This window comes from Citrus sinensis, chromosome 3, assembly GCF_022201045.2.
Source record: "Citrus sinensis cultivar Valencia sweet orange chromosome 3, DVS_A1.0, whole genome shotgun sequence".
NCBI lineage: Eukaryota > Viridiplantae > Streptophyta > Magnoliopsida > Sapindales > Rutaceae > Citrus > Citrus sinensis.
This window is the reverse complement of record NC_068558.1, coordinates 51,453,047-51,470,425: the sequence shown is the minus strand read 5'-3', so window position 1 is coordinate 51,470,425 and position 17,379 is coordinate 51,453,047. Positions and strand designations below refer to the sequence as shown.

Here is a 17,379-nt window from a genome sequence, read left to right as displayed (position 1 = left end):
TGCTTCATTGGAAGAGTTAATTTCCAAAAAGAAAGTGATAATCGCTGCCAATGATTTCATCAAGTAATTCTCAAGTAGCTTTTATTAGTTGACCATCCCTATTTAAGATAAATTTTTCTCTCAGTATTTTTTCTCTCTTACTCTCTCTTAATTAAATAAGTGGTTAAGATTGAATTTTAAATTTTGACGTTGACAATTAAACCAGCTTTATTTACTTTATTTACAATTAAACCAACTTTTTCTATTAAATTCGAAAGACTAATACTAGGAGAGGATCCTAATCCCTCAGTTTGAGACTTAAATATTAATTTAGGCCAAAAAAAAGTGATTTAAAAAATACTAAATTAAAGAAGCTGAAAGTGATAATGTGGAATTAATGTTCCAATAATCAAGTCTTTCTAATTCTATTCTTAAATACATTCTTTTATTAATGGTGATAATTACATTATATAAAATGTATGCAAATCCCAGCTCCTTAAAACACTTATAAACAATGCCTAATTATCCTTCTGAGCATTGAAAGACCTATATAATATAACTGCAATGCATTACTGCCGCAGAAGAATATTGAAGTCTCTGGAAATATTAACATCAACGTATAATAGTTGCATGCTACACTGTTGTTCCTCGAGCCATAGGTAACAAGAAGCTGATAAAAGAGTCCATGAAGCAAAAATGACTCTACTAAATCCCTGGATTTATGTTAGGGTTATTAATGTATATACCCAAAGAAATTAGTATATATTTAATCCGATTCTATTTATCAAAGTATTTCAAAACAATATCATCTAATATCCAATAACACTACAAGTTTAGCACATTGGATTTCACTAGACTAAATGTTATAAATGATCCACTTAATTGTGAATTATAAAACTTAGTATTGGATTTGCTTGTACTTTCTTTCGAATCCACCAAGTTTTGATGAGTGATAGAATATATAAATACGTGATGAGCGATAGAATCATTGCATGTTAATCAGTGTCAGATCCAACATACATTAACAAGTTGCTTCAAAAATGGTTAAGGGAAAGAGGAAGAGTGTGGGAGGTAAAGCAGCAACCATGTGACTGTGGGCATACGAAAATGGGTATTGGGCAATCATTATGAGTTATTTATAGTGAGTTTCCTTGATCTTCAAATTAGGTTCACATGGAGGTTTGGTCAGAAACAAAGCTTATGGTGAAGGAGAAAGTAGTAGTAGTAGAAGAAGAAGAAGAGGACGACGAAGATAAGAAAAATTGTACTAGAAGTTACACAGTGAAATTATTAACAAATTAAAACATGAAAAAAAAATTAAGTTATTAGATTGAGGCGATGTCTTCGTTGTCACTTCAAAGAGCAATAAGAAAAGGTTTTTGTTGGTTTCTCATAAATAGCCAAAACAGATACAGTGAATGGGATCTTATAAGTTTGTGTACTTTGAAGATATTTCACACAACTACGGGTCAACAAAGTGCTAGCTAGCCCTGCTAGACTTCTAGAAGAAATATAAACCGCTACAATGCTAGCTCATCACTTAAGTGACTGCCCCTTGAAACCACCAGTTAATTTCTCTTTGAAACTTTTTCTTTTTATCTCATTCTGTGATTCTAGATTTTGCTTCAAATTAAGAACCAGTAGTAGTAAAACACTCTCTATAGAGTACTATTGGAATTTATAAAGGTAAATTTTAGCATATGTCCACACAAATTTTGCTTTTTTTTTTCGTCCTCAAAGCAATAATAGAGGGCCTAGCTATATTTAAGGCCTTCAATGAATCTGCAAAAGCAAGCAGCTTTAGGTACTATGAATTCTTCGGCCAAACTAAAGCCATCCAAGTGCATTCAATTCCCCTTAAGAGACTCAACAAAGCAAACAAATTAGTGCAACTTATCCCACGGACCTTGTTGTGTTGACTGATCGATCAGACAAACCCTACTCACGAACTCGTTCCTTCTTTCCCAATTAGTATTTTTCTAATTTCTGATTATGGACTAAGAACACTTCCTCAAAACATATCAATAATAAAACCCTTTGAATGAATAAATAAATTATTTAATTTGCACTCTCATGCACACAACGCCCTAAAAAAATTATAATAAGAAAAGGGATTCAAAATTAGCTAGGCACAAAGTTACATTATTTTATTGAAAACGTACTTGCTGAAAACCAAAGCACAAGACAAAGGGCATAAGAACCATATCTCAAAAAACAAACTTAACTATTAAACACTTACTACTATAAAGACAATTAAAAGATTTTGATACGAAGTTGATTTCCCTTTTTCTTTTTGGTCACTCTTAACACATCACATCCTTGAGAAGCTTGTACCTGCGCGTAGTGGGCCGTGGAGAAGGCGTGCCGCTCGGATTCTTTCCTTTCTCGGCGCTGCCGCTGCTCTCTTCACGATCTTGTTGCTTGATTTTGTCGCCTGAATACTCGGATCGGTTTGTGATCCCGGTTCCATATCCCGATGAAGATTTCTTTGCTGAGCTTCCAAGTCTTGAGCTTCTTTCTTCACTCTGGCACCAATCGCACATCTCAATTGGCTCCGCAAATTCGCTGTAGTAGTTACTACAATAACTGTACAATCAAGAAACGTTTGACGACAATCAAATCATGATTTTAAACCAGAAAAGAAAAAAGAAAAAAGGTACATGGGTTCTAATGTTTCGTGAACTATCTATCATATGCTTATAGCATAAGAAAGGTGAAGATGGTGATGGTGGTGGTTGGTTGGCCGATATGGGTATGTACATATTATAACTACATGTGATGATGGTGATCATGATGAAACTAAATATGGTAATAAACTCTGTGTGTATGTGTGTGTTTGTGTGTGTGTGTGTGTGTGTGTGTGTGTGTGTGTGTGTGTGTGTGTATAATGGTTGATTCATGGCAATAAATGATCGATGATGATGATGATGATGGTGAAATTCATACGAATGTTGTATGCGGTTGCGGCATTTGTTGCAGCGAAAGAGCTTGTCTGGAAAACCGACGTCGCCGCACATGCAACATACTGTTTGAAGATCCACCATTGTCAATAACCTTGAATTTTTTATAAAACTGAGAGACAAAATGAAATGAAAGATGAAGAGAAACCCAATAAGAGAGACAGCTACAAGAGAGTCATTTGACATATATAGAAACATAAATATGTGTATAAAGAAAGAGAGTAATTTTTATTTTTTTTGGGAGTCGGTGTATAAATCCCATAACTTTTTTTTATATATGTAAATAAAATTATAAAATATATAAACAGGAAATATATAAATATACTCGCACAGGTAGACCACAGGTTGCCTGATTGCAGTCGTTTTCAGTTGGGGGTAGGAAGATGTGAACCTTAAAATGTAGATGGGAAAATGACAGTTATGTCCTGGACAGCAATTTCTTAGCTTGATTTTATTTCTTTACCTATTTAGTATTTACCTTTTTCATCTTCTTTTGTCCTCTTCTGCTTCTTATCTTTGTCCATGTATAACTGGCATGCTACTCCTATTCAAATCCCCAACCCAACCCAACCCAAGCGCGATTTCACTTTCCAATCGTGCAAGTAAATTACGATAAGGTTAATCACATCATTGTTGAGTACATACTTCTAAGTGTCTTAAGGACTATTTTTGAATTAATGCAATTTTCATTTAAATTTTGTAAGATTTCGGAAAATAATTATAATCATCCAATTCGAAGAAATCAAACTTGAAATTCTGGCCAAATTTAGTTTTTTTTTTTTTCAATTTACAAGCATATGAAATAACAAATGGGGCTTTTTTTTTTCCAAAAAACAAAAAATGTGTGTTCGTGTTTTTGGGTTATTTCTTTTTCTTGGCCGCGGGGTGGGCGAATCGAGACGCTTCAATCCCGCGCAAATTGAGCTTTAGAGTGAAAAAGGGTACAAAAATTAAAACGAAATAAAAGTTGTGGGGGATTACGGCATCGTACGCGCACTTGCAGAGAGTGGGGATTGGTAGCTCTTGGGATTTGTGAAGGGGTGAAACGCTAACTGTGAAAAGCATTAAGAGGGAAAATTGAAAAAAAAAAAAAAAGAGAGGAAATTTTGTGAGCTTTGTATGGTAGCTGTTGCTGTCGTAATAAAAATAAAAGTAATGGGATTTATATGTCATTATAGCAATTCTCGCGGGGAAATAAGAAATGATGCGGCATTCCAAGTAAATTGCTGTTTATCACCTTTAAACAAAGTCTTCAACAATCAACGCCATGATTAAAAGTGGAAAATAGCCCTGGAAACGTGACACGGTGATCCGGGACCGCACTACAAGCAACAGACCGTTGGATACGGTTAAATTTAGGAGACAGAAAGAGCCAAAGCATGTCAATCACCACTATGATCATCAACGTTTATATTATTATCCACCCAATCGTGCGATCAAAACAGAGTCTGCCCATCTAAACGTTCCGAGGGACAAGGATATGCAACTTTGGTGTGAGTGATAATACAATAGGAAATGGAGCTGATAAGCATCACGTGGGCCAGGTCTCTTTACATATGCTTCTCATTTAAGAATTCACATAGGAGAAATCGGAAGGATCCGTTGGGCCGCCGTTTCCTCTTTAGCAACGCCTTCCATTTTTCTTTTTTAATAATAATTATTTAGTGGAAAACCCGTAATTTTTTTAATTGATTGTTTTATTTAATTTTTTAAAAGCTTAATTATAATACAAGTGAAAGGAGTAAACTATACGAGTTCCCCATAAAATGTGTTAGTCAACTCCATTCAAATACATTAATTGATAACTTTCCAAAAAAATTTTAAAAAAAATGCCACTAAAAGTACATAATAGGCCAGGCTAAGCACTAATAAGTCTCCCAATACATTAGCACATCACTTCCACATGCTATTCTATTTTCCTCTTTGTTCCTGCTATTCTAGAACACGTCACCTTCTATGCTTTGCAACTTTATATTTCAGCATTAAAAGCTTGAAGCACATGGTCGCGCGCCACTTTATTCTGACCTTAAAAATGAAAAAATTTTGATTATGGAACTTTGCCTTTGAAATTCAATGGAATAATATTATCTCTGACTTCATCTTAACCTATGAAATAAGATCATTTTCTGACGGCCTGAAATTAAGGTGAATTTTCTTTGCTGCCTCTCAAGAATATAGAAAAATTCAAATTCATTTTTCGCGTTAATGCTCCAAAATTGGAATATTGGGATGTTTTCGAGCATTTTATTATCATACTTTTTTTTGGGTAACTAATCAGCCACCCACATGCATGTAACATGTGGTGATGTCAAGTACTCGTAAGAAACATGCTGAATATATCCATTGAAAGATAAGAACTAGCTAGGTTTAGCTTTTCCATCAAATAGCAAGCAATTAAATGCGTTAACTTGTGAAATAAATCATGATGTAACCATATATTAAAATGCATGAATTGTGGGAGTCGATGGAGTTAAGTAGGAGTGGGGCTTGCCGATGGCGATGGTGTTGATGGTGATGGTGATAGATGGGCTGGCAAAGCTAACACGATTTGCATTTGGGGATATTAGGGCGATGATTTGATGACTTTTTAAATCTAAAATATTATTGTTTTTTATTGTTGCCAAAACTAACAACAAATCATTGTTGACAAACTCAGTTCCCATATCTTCAAGTTGTCAATGAGCTCCATGAATTTGCAACTCAACTTCTCATCCTTAAAGTAATCATTTATTCTATTGTAAATTAACATAGGAAATTCGGTTATGATTGTAATCATCACGATCTTTAAAAATATACAAATTTTTTTTTTGTATGCTGAATTCTACCTGAAGTTACAAAAAATTACAGTTGTCCACTATCGTCTTAATTTTAATTTTATCCCAAAATATAAAATGATTATTCCCCTAACTAAATGACAAAGAAAAGACTAAAGACTACAAAATAAACTGATTTATTTTCATAAATAAAATAAAAAATATATAACTTAAATTTAAAAAAAATACCAAATTGAAATCATAAAAATAAAGGGAATTTCTTTGGGCAGCTAAATCTTTGTTTCCAGCTAAATTTTATAGAAGAAAAATTTGCCAATAACCGAAACTCTTCAGTTCTCCACAAATCAATTTGAATATGAAGCCAAATATCAAATTCAGATTTACAGACTTCTTTCAGAGTGACAAATTACAATGCTATCAGAACTTAAAATCTCAAAATCAAAGGCTGTAAGGTCATCGCAAGCTATGCCCATCGCCTCCCCTCATGCACCTCTACGGCTATGCCAACACAAAAGTAATCAATCCGTCTTTGGGGCAAGGGATTCAAGTGATCAGAGCTTCATCCAGCGCAAGTACACATAACAAAATCATGAAAAATTGTTGGCTTATTATAGTTGGAGAACGCCGATGGCTGGCGATGGTGACAAGACTTTGGTTGTGTGGCGCAGTGGAGCATGCACTGAGCAACGAGAAATTGCGTGGCTGTTGGTGTGGCGGAGACTTGGCAATGCGATGGCTACTGGGGAGGCTGAAGGCTTGGCGTGACGACCGATCAATGTCGGCGGTGAGTTGATCGCCTTGAGAGTTGAGAGAGAAGAGCCTGCTGCTTGGTAATTGAGAGATCTTCGGGATATGAGAGGCTTGGGGACGATGAAAGAATGGATTTTGTTTATATTTATACTCTGATTGTAATTTTTAATTTTTTAATTGTGCAGTTTGATCGGGTTTTTGAATTTGATCCGAATCCCATCCCAAACCAGGTTGCGCATAACAATGACGTTTTGTATTTTTTCAGTAAAATGATAATTTTACTCTTGTGATTTCAGTAACGTTATAATAGTGTGTAAAGGATAGTGGACAACTGTAATACTTTGTAACTTCAAGTGGAGTATAGCAAAAAACAAATAAAGATTTGTGTATTTTTGAAAATGTTTAAAAAAACAGGTGGTCCGTGGATAATTACCCTTATAAAAAAAATGAAAAGGGTATATATTAATTTTTCTGAAAGCTCACATATGTTTAAAAAAATTAATTTTGTAAACAAAAATTAAATTATCAACCTTTTGGTCATTAATAAAAAAATTAATAAAGCAACTCTTCAGTAGAGCATTCCACAAAAATTAATACATATTCTTTTTGTTTCTATTTTATTTTTAGGGTTAAATTTAGTAATTTAATTATTCTATTTATTAATATAAAAAAATGAAACATTATTGTAAAACGATAATATTGCAAAAGCAAGGCAAAAGCAACAAAAAGTAATGAAGGGAGTGTCAATAATTTAACTATAGGGACTAAATAAGGTATTTTAAAAATACAAGTATAAGAATTGAACAAATTTTTACCTTTTTTCTAAAATTGTTGGCATAACGCTTTATTTTTTAGAGTTGTTACCATATTCTTGTTAAAGGCAAAATATTTCTAACTTATCCATTAATGAATTTACTATATACTTTACATCTATATTAGTTGCACTAAGGTTGACTAAGTCAAAATAATATTTTTTGTCATTACACCTCTATTAAGTTATAACTTAATCATAGTAATAAATTAATTTGGTCCTAACATTGTAAGTATAGAGAGGCTTAACTGCAAAAAGCATATAGGAATAAAACCATGAAATTATGAAAATGTTGTTACTTACTACAATAAGCCATTTTATAACTTTCTAATAGTCGCAATTATCTTATAATACATTGACATACTTTTCTTTCAACTAGACCAAAAAATAACATTTTTTAATAATAAGTTAAATTAGTGATAACATTTTAACATTCTAAAGTTTTCATTTTATTATTCAATACATATTAATAGTTTAATCATTATATAAATTAAGTCTCTAACTCTAATTGAGGGGGGGGGGGGGGGGGATTGAAGGATCAAGATCCTCTCATAATCTGATATTTTGGTGAGCAAATTTCATTTATATTATTAGTGGTTAATAAATAAAAATAACTAGCACTAAAAGACAAGTGACAAATAATTTTAATTTTATTTATATAACTAGTGGTTAATAAATAAATAAAAATAGTTAAATTCTAATCATATTCTGACACTAAAAGACAAGTGACAACAATTTTTAAAATATCATAAGAGCTTAGATCAAGAGAAAAGTCTAATTCAATATTAAATTATGGACGTAAATAAAATAAAAACTAATTAAAATCAAAGGGTACTAGTGAATTTTTCATTGGTCCGCGAAATTGGTTTACGTAGTATGACAGTTTGACTTCATTGTCAGTTGAATCGGCTTTCTGCACTTCGTATAAGTGTACGCTGTTTTTGCATTGCCGGCCTTTATTATTATTGTTGAAATATATCGACATTTGATGCATATACTTGAGGAAAGGGCCAGCCACCGCCGAGACGAGAAGAAGAGTTGTGCCCGCGCATTTAACACCGCATGCATCCTCTTCTTTGATAAAAACCCAACCTTAAGCTTAAGTAGTTTCTCACGTGTTACACACTTGTGCACGAGCCCTTTAAGTTGTGCAGAAGCAGGTCCCGAGGCCGTAGCATAATTGATTTAATCGCAAACTGCATACATGCATGGTCCTTGCAAAACATTTACCAGTTAAATACATACCATCATAATACAATCCTACAGCCAGAAGCCAATAATATTCTTATATATACAATAAAACCTCTCTCCTATGTATTCGTTGAGTATCACACATGTGTGTGTCTGTCGTTTCTCTCTTTATATATAAAGTCAAGATATCACTAAAATACAAACTAACAAAGATTTCAATTCATTAGACATTATATCTGTATATATATATATATTTTTTTAATTAGTGACATCCAAATGAGAATGTTCTCAGTACAAAATGATAAATAATAATAAATTAGTCATTTTTCAGTGAGATGTCAGCAAAATACAAAAAGTTATAAAATTCAATACAATGGAGACTATTTTTTTTTTATTTGTTAAGATTTATTTGAGATTTTAAAATACGAAAAACTTTGAGAAATTTCTAAAACCGTAAAGTTTAAGAGATTTAAAATTTTAAAACTCATAAATCATACGGTTTATGCATTTTTTTTTTTAACTTGTCCTTACTTTAAAACTTCGAATCGTATGAGACCCGTCCTTGTTAAAGAACTTATCAAATGACAAATGGGGGCAAGCCTATGTTACTTCCAAGTTAATATGCGTGGGATGAGCTGCAATTGAATTATTAAATTCCACGTGTAAAGTGCTGGTGAAGGAGTCGGGCAAAACGGGCGATGTCTTCTAAAATTCAACTACAAGCATACACGACGCACGTGATTACAGGTTCCAAAACGAAGCCATTCGATGATCTTTATTTATATCTAGCTTTATTATGAAGTTAAATTGTTAGGTAATTTATTCGTGTCTCGTAATTTCTTGATGCAGCAGACTCATTCCTTCATAGCTGTCAAGATCCTAACCCTAGTTACTCATCAGTTGCAGCAAAAGCATGCATGCTGTACAAAAATGAGAGGACACGGAAACTTTTGTGTACCTTAAACACAGGCAAGTGTCTCCCAACAAAAGATACACCTTTTTTCCCCCTAATTTGTATGCACCTTTTCATTTGTCGATTTCACTGAGCCAGTCCGTAGGCAATGGATCGCTGGGACCATTAAAGATTTGCAGCAGAATTCCATCAATTGGATTGTCTACGGTCGGATCCACTGCTATAATTTTCGGTGTCGTACAGTGTCCCTTACCGTTCGCATGTCAGGAACATATAACAGGAACATATAACGTCAAAATTTCTATTCCACAGCCTTTACAAATAAAAAGAATGATAATAATAAGGCTCTGGTCTCATCAATAATATACAGTGGTGGGACGTAACTTAGCCGGTTCCGAATAATAATAATCACGAGCTTAACGGTGATAATATTAATTAAATAATAATAATCATTTTTTTTACTAACGTTATATAATTCATAGCTATTTTGTCGTCGTTGTAACAAATGTTTTTAAAAATGTTTACTTGATCTTTTTGTTGTTAATATTGTAACTTTTATAGTGGTGTGTATATAATATGTCGTAAATTTTTATTAGCTCGGAACAGTTATAAAAAAACTTCAGGAATCAACATTTAAAAACACATAAAAATTGAGATTCAGAGTGGTGATGGAAACGTTGCACCAGACGACGCAATGGTGTAGTGCAATCATTCTCCTTCATTAATTGCATTATAATAATGGTGCATGCTAATTAACATATTCTACTTCAACTCTATTTGAAGTTGTGGGATATCGTACCTCAATTATTTATAGCTCAATTTTTTTCTGATAGCCGAATACAATGAAAAGAATTTTAATGAAAAAAAAAAACATATTAATTGAAATGGGACCAGCCATGATGAATGGGAAAATGGCGCAGTCATTTATTCATTGACAAATTCTCGCTGGTGGGAGCATGTCGTGACTCACAATTTGGATTCAGATCCTACAATTATGTAAGAACTTAAAGACTCTCAAATGATGAAATTCTTCTCGATGGGAAGAAAAATTGAATTGTGAATATTAGGTTAAGCATTAAAGGATGTAAGCACAACCCCCCCCCCCCCCCCCCACCCCGGTGTAACATTTATATATACATACATTTAAAGCACGGGAAAATTTTACGGTTATATATATATATATATAAAGTAGTTATTTGATTAAAGATTTTAAAGTACGAAAAAATTTCAGAAAATTTTAAAACCGTACGATTTTAAAGACTTACAATTTTAAGTCTTTAAAACTTTAAAGGTTTTCCGCACTTTCTCTCATTTTAAAATTTCAGATTGAACATATATATATAACTGTAAAATTTTAAAAGTTTACATTTAAAGCACTTAAATTACATGATTTATATGTTTTCTCGAATTTTCCCACGTTTTAAAATTTTATATTGGAATATATATATATAGCAATCGAGTCGGGGGATGCGTGATTAATTCAACTTTCAATTATAATTTCCACCCCAATAAAATTTTCGCCGCCGTTAAATACGATAATCCTCACGTAATGGGTAGGCTTAGCATATAGAGGTAATATCGTATTCCACGAATTACTTTTCGATGTCACATCTTCTTTATTAACGCGATCAAATCAAGATATACATGGTGCATTTTCCATGTTGGGGGTCTATTATTACATCTTTTTTCTTTTCCCTTTTCGCCAACCTGGGTAGTGAGTTCAGTTCCATCTACTTTATTATTTTGATCAATAAAGTTAGGGTTAATGGTGGCTTCGTGCTTCTATAGATTTTCATTATAAATTAATAAAGAAATCTAACAAAAGTATTTCGGAATGATTAAGGCTATCTAAAATGTTATTCGGACTTTAGTTCTTGCAATATTCTGCAATTTACATAGAATATTTCTTGCTTTCTTTTTTTTCCCAAAGGAAGAATAATTCTACATTTAAAAAAGACTTGAATTTCAATGAGAAAGAGAAAAAAGTTTAAGCGGTTAGGCAAGGGCAGCAGAACCACAATACGCAAAATTGGGATAGATGAAGATAAAAGAAATTAGGCAATTAAGAACTAGGGTAGATAAGTAATTGAATCAAATTCAACTGATATGCTGTTAAGCAATGCCTAACAACAACATGCTGCATATGTGTGATCAGTGTAGATATAGAAACATATCAAGCATTGATAAATGAATTAATTCACAAAGTGTAAATTGCAAGTTATTTTGAATTACATGGGACTAATGCCTAAATTACAACTAATATTACATGAGGCTATTACTGATATATTTACAATCAGACAAATTCTTGAGATTGAAGCCCATATTTTGACTCTCTCTAATATTCGAGAAATGTCTAATCCACTCTCATTTCGAGAGAAAGGAGGCTGCCTTCACTCAATTATTTTTCATAATTGGGAAAAGAATTTTAGCCCCCACAATGCTTTTGTGGGGGCTCAAACTGTTGCCCTCACAAAGGCCGAGTGGTTGGGTAATTGAGTGAAATGCCGATTTGCGAGAAAGGGTGGTACACGCTAGGGATGACAATAAACTTTGGATCCGGATATGCATGTTAAATAATGTGGATCCGAATCTTAAAAATCAAGATCTGTGTGCATCCGGAAAGCCGGATATCCATATCTGCATTATTTAATAATTAAATCATTTGTTCAATTAAAATTCAATTGAAAAATATATAAATTAAATTATTTATTTAATATGTATAAGCATATTTAACTATATAATCTTCATTGACTATGAAAAATATGTTAAAAAATTAATAATAATAATTAGAGAATATTATAATAAATCAGTTTATCTTAAATATTTTTTTTATATTTGATTTATGTTGTGAAATTATCATTTATGAATTTATGTTGTTGTACGTTATTTATATTGAATTGTTAATTATTAAATTATAATTGATTTTATTAAATAAATTATTAAATTTAAAATTATATTTAAATTTATTATTATACAGATCTAAACATCCAAAAAAATCTGTCCATAATCCATAAAAATATTACTCGCATCTAAATCTGTATATATTTTTTTTTAGGGTTAATTTTGTCCTGCCCCCAACTGTTTCAACATTTTTCGCCACACACCCATATGTTTCGAAAATACTCACTCCACACCCAATTCCGTTAATTTGACCGTTATGTTTAACGGAGCTATTTGAAATTTAAGTAAATGTCCAAAATACCCCTTATCTTGAATTAGAGAAAAATAAAATGAGATAAAATATTAATTTAATAATTAATGTTTACATTAAAAAAATTTATTTAAAGGTAATTAATAATAATTTCATCAATTAAATTATCAAATAAATTTAATTTATCATCATCAAATAATATTTAGGATATGAATTTCCAAATTTGCCCTTTGACCGTTAGAATAAACGGTCAAATTAACGGAATTGGGTGTGGAGTGAGTATTTTCGAAACATATGGGTGTGTGGTGAAATATGTTGAAACAGTTGGGTGCAGGACAAAATTATCCCTTTTTTTTATGAATCCGGATACCAAAAGTTGAATGCGGATCAACATCAAATAGAATCAACGAACCACGTCCGCCCCGAGTCTGAGCTTGTCGACATTACGTAACTTAGCTAGCAAATTCTGATTCTAAAACAAGTAGCTGGTTGATTGATGTGCATCAGCATCATCACTGTCTGTCAGTTGTCGCCTACCCAACAATGTAAGGCTAAGACTTAAGACAGCCCCACCCGGGCCCCACATTTAAATCCCTAAAGGCCATTTCAGGTCCAATCCAATTATGGTTGGCCCCCATTCACCCACCATTTTATTACAACTTTTTATCTGGTTCACTCGCACACCCATGATGCGCCCACAACCCCAACAGCCTTGCTTTTTGCCTATGCATTTTTGGCTCAGGGATCTGATTCCGTACACCCAACATTATTGTTTGCAAGCCGGTAATGTACCAACGTGCAACTAAAGTTGATTGTTGATTGTCCGATGGGGCAGATCCTACCCATTTTCTAAATTGACCACTGGTCCCATTATTCGCCATTACATGTGAATCATGCAAAATTCTTGGCCTCCCTGGATTTGAGCTCTGGAAGCTGGGGTTCGGATTAGATTTGCTAAGCAGGATTTTTACCGGCAACCCAGGACCGCACGTAAAACCGTAATCAACAAAAGAGTAGCCAGCTGAAGGTATTTGTACGTGAAGTATAAAGTAGAAAGCTAAATAGTGAATCTGAGTACAGAGGCAACAAGGTTACAAACTTTCAATAAAGAAACCATTTGGCTTGGGAATAAACAAGGTTACAGAGGCAACAAATGAGGGGTTCCCAAGCCAAATGAAACCAAACTATGAATCTAAATTTAGTGGAAGCTTTATTGAGTTACAATAGAATAGACAAATAGAATATGACATGGAAAAAAAAAGGGATAATTTTGTCCTGCACCCAACTGTTTCAACATATTTCACCACACACCCATATGTTTCGAAAATACTCACTCCACACCCAATTCCGTTAATTTGACCGTTTATTCTAACGGTCAAAGGGCAAATTTGGAAATTCATATCCTAAATATTATTTGATGATGATAAATTAAATTTATTTGATAATTTAATTGATGAAATTATTATTAATTACCTTTAAATAAATTTTTTTAATGTAAACATTAATTATTAAATTAATATTTTATCTCATTTTATTTTTCTCTAATTCAAGATAAGGGGTATTTTGGACATTTACTTAAATTTCAAATAGCTCCGTTAAACATAACGGTCAAATTAACGGAATTGGGTGTGGAGTGAGTATTTTCGAAACATATGGGTGTGTGGCGAAAAATGTTGAAACAGTTGGGGGCAGGACAAAATTAACCCAAAAAAAAAATTAGCATGTTTACGCCCACACGTGAAGATCCGAAAACCACTGAAAACAAGATTTGCACGCCTACTTAGGGCACAATCAACAAGCCCTACAATCTATTATAAAATCCCACCCATATTCCTATTTTTACATTATCCTAAGTTTCTAACCCAATTTAACTACCTTATCGTGGTCAGAATGAGCGGCAAAAAATATTAGTGTAAAAAAAAAACTGTTTATTTTCCAGATTTTGAATGCTATTGTAAACACAACTAAAAAGCAACCGTATTTTATTGAATGAAAGTCACTTTGGGCCAACACCCCGTGGACAGGAAAAAGCACTTGCTTGGATCCTTGTCGAATGATATAAGTTAAAGCCCAAGAATTCCCAAGGTCAAGGGCCCAAAGAGTATTTGCAAAGGTGAAGATGAAAGCAAAGAATTTGCCTCAAATTCAATTTTAGTATTTTGCCAAGTAAATGAACTAGAAAGCATACAAGGAGGAAGTCCCCCCAGGTGGAGACAACATTTTCAAAGAGGAAACATCAAACAAAGAGATGCGTGAATGACAACTGAAAATGATTCCAGGAAGCATAAAACCGATCAATAACACCAAGAGAACATCAGTATTTTGATAAAGGAAAATAAAAGCAAAGTGTCTTTGAGGGTCTTAACATTTGGAGAACCAACAAACTAAAGTTTTAAGCCACTTACTTTTGGAGGGTGGTATTCATTAACAAGACTATGAGTTGTACACTCTTCATGCACTGCAAAGGAACATAATTGAAGCAAAGCCAGCATTCCAGTTGTGCCGATCCAAAATATTACATCACATTTTCCGATAAACCCGTTAGATTTATAGACACAAAGAAACATGCAAATAGAGCAAGAAAGAGGTTACTGATGACAATTAGAGAAGAGGTGCATCATTATAGTTCACATGTAAGCACAACATTGTTATACACAACTTTGCACGGTATAAGACATAAAGGTTTTGTGACCAACCTGTTCACAGGAAGCAGCTTTTAGGAGCATGCCTCAAATCTCCAAAAAGTGACAATAACCTTAGTTTACAATATGTTTGAAATGAGCTTGATTCATATACAAAGTGTAAGGCTGGAAGACAAGAATCCAATAACTGTACAATAAAGAGACTAGAGAGCAATTATGTTTATAGAAGAATAATAGTTCCAAGGACTTCCCTGAGTTGACCCTGTGAGCTACAGACACCTTCTAAAAATCTGTAAATGAAGGGTGGTAAACTATAAGTTATCATACCTTACTCTTTCCAGTAGTAAGGAGTACAATTTACAAACTTGATAATCTCCATAAATATCCTTTGCAATCCGAATGTTATCATCTAGATAAACAGATCGAAACCTGCAGAGATTGGGCATTCATTACCAAGAATGTCACCATCTCTGAAATTTAGCAGATGAATAAGCATGGTATTCATCAAGTCAGGAGTTGTGACTGACAAGAAGGAAAACTTTAATGACTCAAAATGGCTATCAGATTAAATTTATGAAGTGGAAAACGGTACAATAGATTCAAGAACCAACTTGATTGATTCAAAACAAGATGATTGAGGGGTAAAAAAAAAAAAAAAAAAACGAGGGCAGAAAATAGGGGAGAGTTACTTTAAATTACATAACACCAAAGTTCTAAATCTAGGTTTCAGAGAAAAACGTTAGACATTAGAGGCATTGAGGTGAAACTTTTTACCTCATATATACATAGATACATGTGAGCAAACAAATCAATGGTTGAAAGTAGAATTGCTGCAAAAAAATTATAAAAGATCAGCATATGAAAGAGAATCCAACCAAATCAAGATGATGCAATACTATTGGATGGAAATTAATCTGACTAAATGACAAGGGGAACTCACATTCAACTAAGTAGAGCAAAAGCTTCGTTCATCACTCTGTCCACTGATAAGGAGCGCGTTCAACGACTAAATAGTCTCCCCTGATGTCCTTCACAACTCGAATCTCATCATCAAGGTACACAGTTTCAAACCTATGGAAGCACAACGAGACAACATAGCATAGTGTTAATCACTTCTAGTACAGTCTTAATCACTTCTAGCTAAGCAATTAACAATCTACATTTGATAGGAAAGGCTCACATTCAGAAAATAGAGAAAGCAAGCACTCACCAGCCTTTCCCAAACGGTGGCAATGGTACTTCCCAATTTTTCCCACGTAGAACTGCGCTTGTAAACCTAAAAAGTAGAATCACTCACAAATAATCTGATTTCATGCAATATCTGCATCGGTAAACGGTATTTCTTTTATATTACCTGAAATTCACTCGTTGAGGCGAAGCAATCTCAATATTGGACCTCACAAAGAAAACTCCATCGGGAGGAAAAGTAATTACATTATTGAGAACCTTTTTCTCAACATCAATCACCTGCAGGACGTCACCGGTTTGTGTACCAAACAAGTAGGCTTTCTCAATGATGAATAGTTGCTCTTTCTCCGTGGTCCAGAGCAAGCGCCACGTGGCAGATAGCGAATCACCGGTGGTGTCCATATCGCTGCCCAGAACAGCCATATCGTCGATCGCTTTGATGATTGAGGATCGCTTGTTAGGATCTTTCTGAGTTTTGAGTCCTCGGTCTTGGTCTGCGATGAGGTTTAGGAGTTCTTGCTTGGCTGATTGCGATTGGTTAGTGGTGGACGAGCATGTATTTCTAGAGGCATGATTATGAACTCGTCGTTGGCGTTTAGAAGAATTAGCGTTACAATTAGGAAGATTCAAAGAAATGGGGAGTAGTAGAAAGCATCGACTTGTAGCCATCGCTGAATGTGATTGCAGATAATATCAAGGCAGAAACTGTTGGTTAAAATTGGCGGTTGAGGTTTGAAGCCCTGGAGGTAACGTGCAACTCACGTGCCTGTAGATATTCGTATTCTAAAAATAATAAATTAGATTAAAAAAATGTCTATTGTCTATCTTTTATTATTTCGGTTAAATTAATATACGCCTATTGTTTACACATCCTCGACAGGAAAGGTAACCTAGCAACCCTCAATCACACCTATATTGCTTTAATTCCGAAAATCATAAAGTTTGGATCAGTGAGTGAATTTCGACCCATAAATCTTTGTAATGTTATTTATAAAATTATTGTAAAATCAATGGCTAATA

The 17,379-nt window shown here is 33.6% G+C and overlaps 2 protein-coding genes across 6 annotated transcripts; both read right to left on the bottom strand.

The window, feature by feature from the left end:
• Positions 1–2,105: 2,105 nt before the first annotated feature.
• LOC102629142 (uncharacterized) lies at positions 2,106–3,132 on the bottom strand. The gene is made up of 2 exons (XM_006490777.4): positions 2,926–3,132; positions 2,106–2,565 (listed from the first exon to the last, which is right to left on the bottom strand). Exons 1-2 carry the CDS (start codon positions 3,123–3,125, stop codon positions 2,283–2,285), a joined length of 483 nt encoding a protein of 160 aa, XP_006490840.2. The 5' UTR covers positions 3,126–3,132; the 3' UTR covers positions 2,106–2,282.
• An 11,998-nt stretch (positions 3,133–15,130) lies between these two features.
• Positions 15,131–17,081, bottom strand: LOC102629436 (probable plastid-lipid-associated protein 11, chloroplastic). Of its 5 annotated transcripts, none has more exons than XR_372025.4 (5): positions 16,526–17,074; positions 16,382–16,447; positions 16,112–16,242; positions 15,946–16,001; positions 15,131–15,641 (listed from the first exon to the last, which is right to left on the bottom strand). XR_372025.4 is itself a non-coding variant. In XM_006490778.4 (4 exons), exons 1-3 carry the CDS (start codon positions 17,026–17,028, stop codon positions 16,143–16,145), a joined length of 669 nt encoding a protein of 222 aa, XP_006490841.2. In that variant the 5' UTR covers positions 17,029–17,073; the 3' UTR covers positions 15,720–16,001; positions 16,112–16,142. The 5 variants fall into 5 exon arrangements, 2 of the variants coding, with proteins under 2 accessions (XP_006490841.2, XP_006490842.2); XR_372024.4 differs by having other exon boundaries at positions 15,131–15,600; XR_372026.4 differs by having other exon boundaries at positions 15,131–15,461; positions 16,526–17,073.
• Positions 17,082–17,379: the final 298 nt, after the last annotated feature.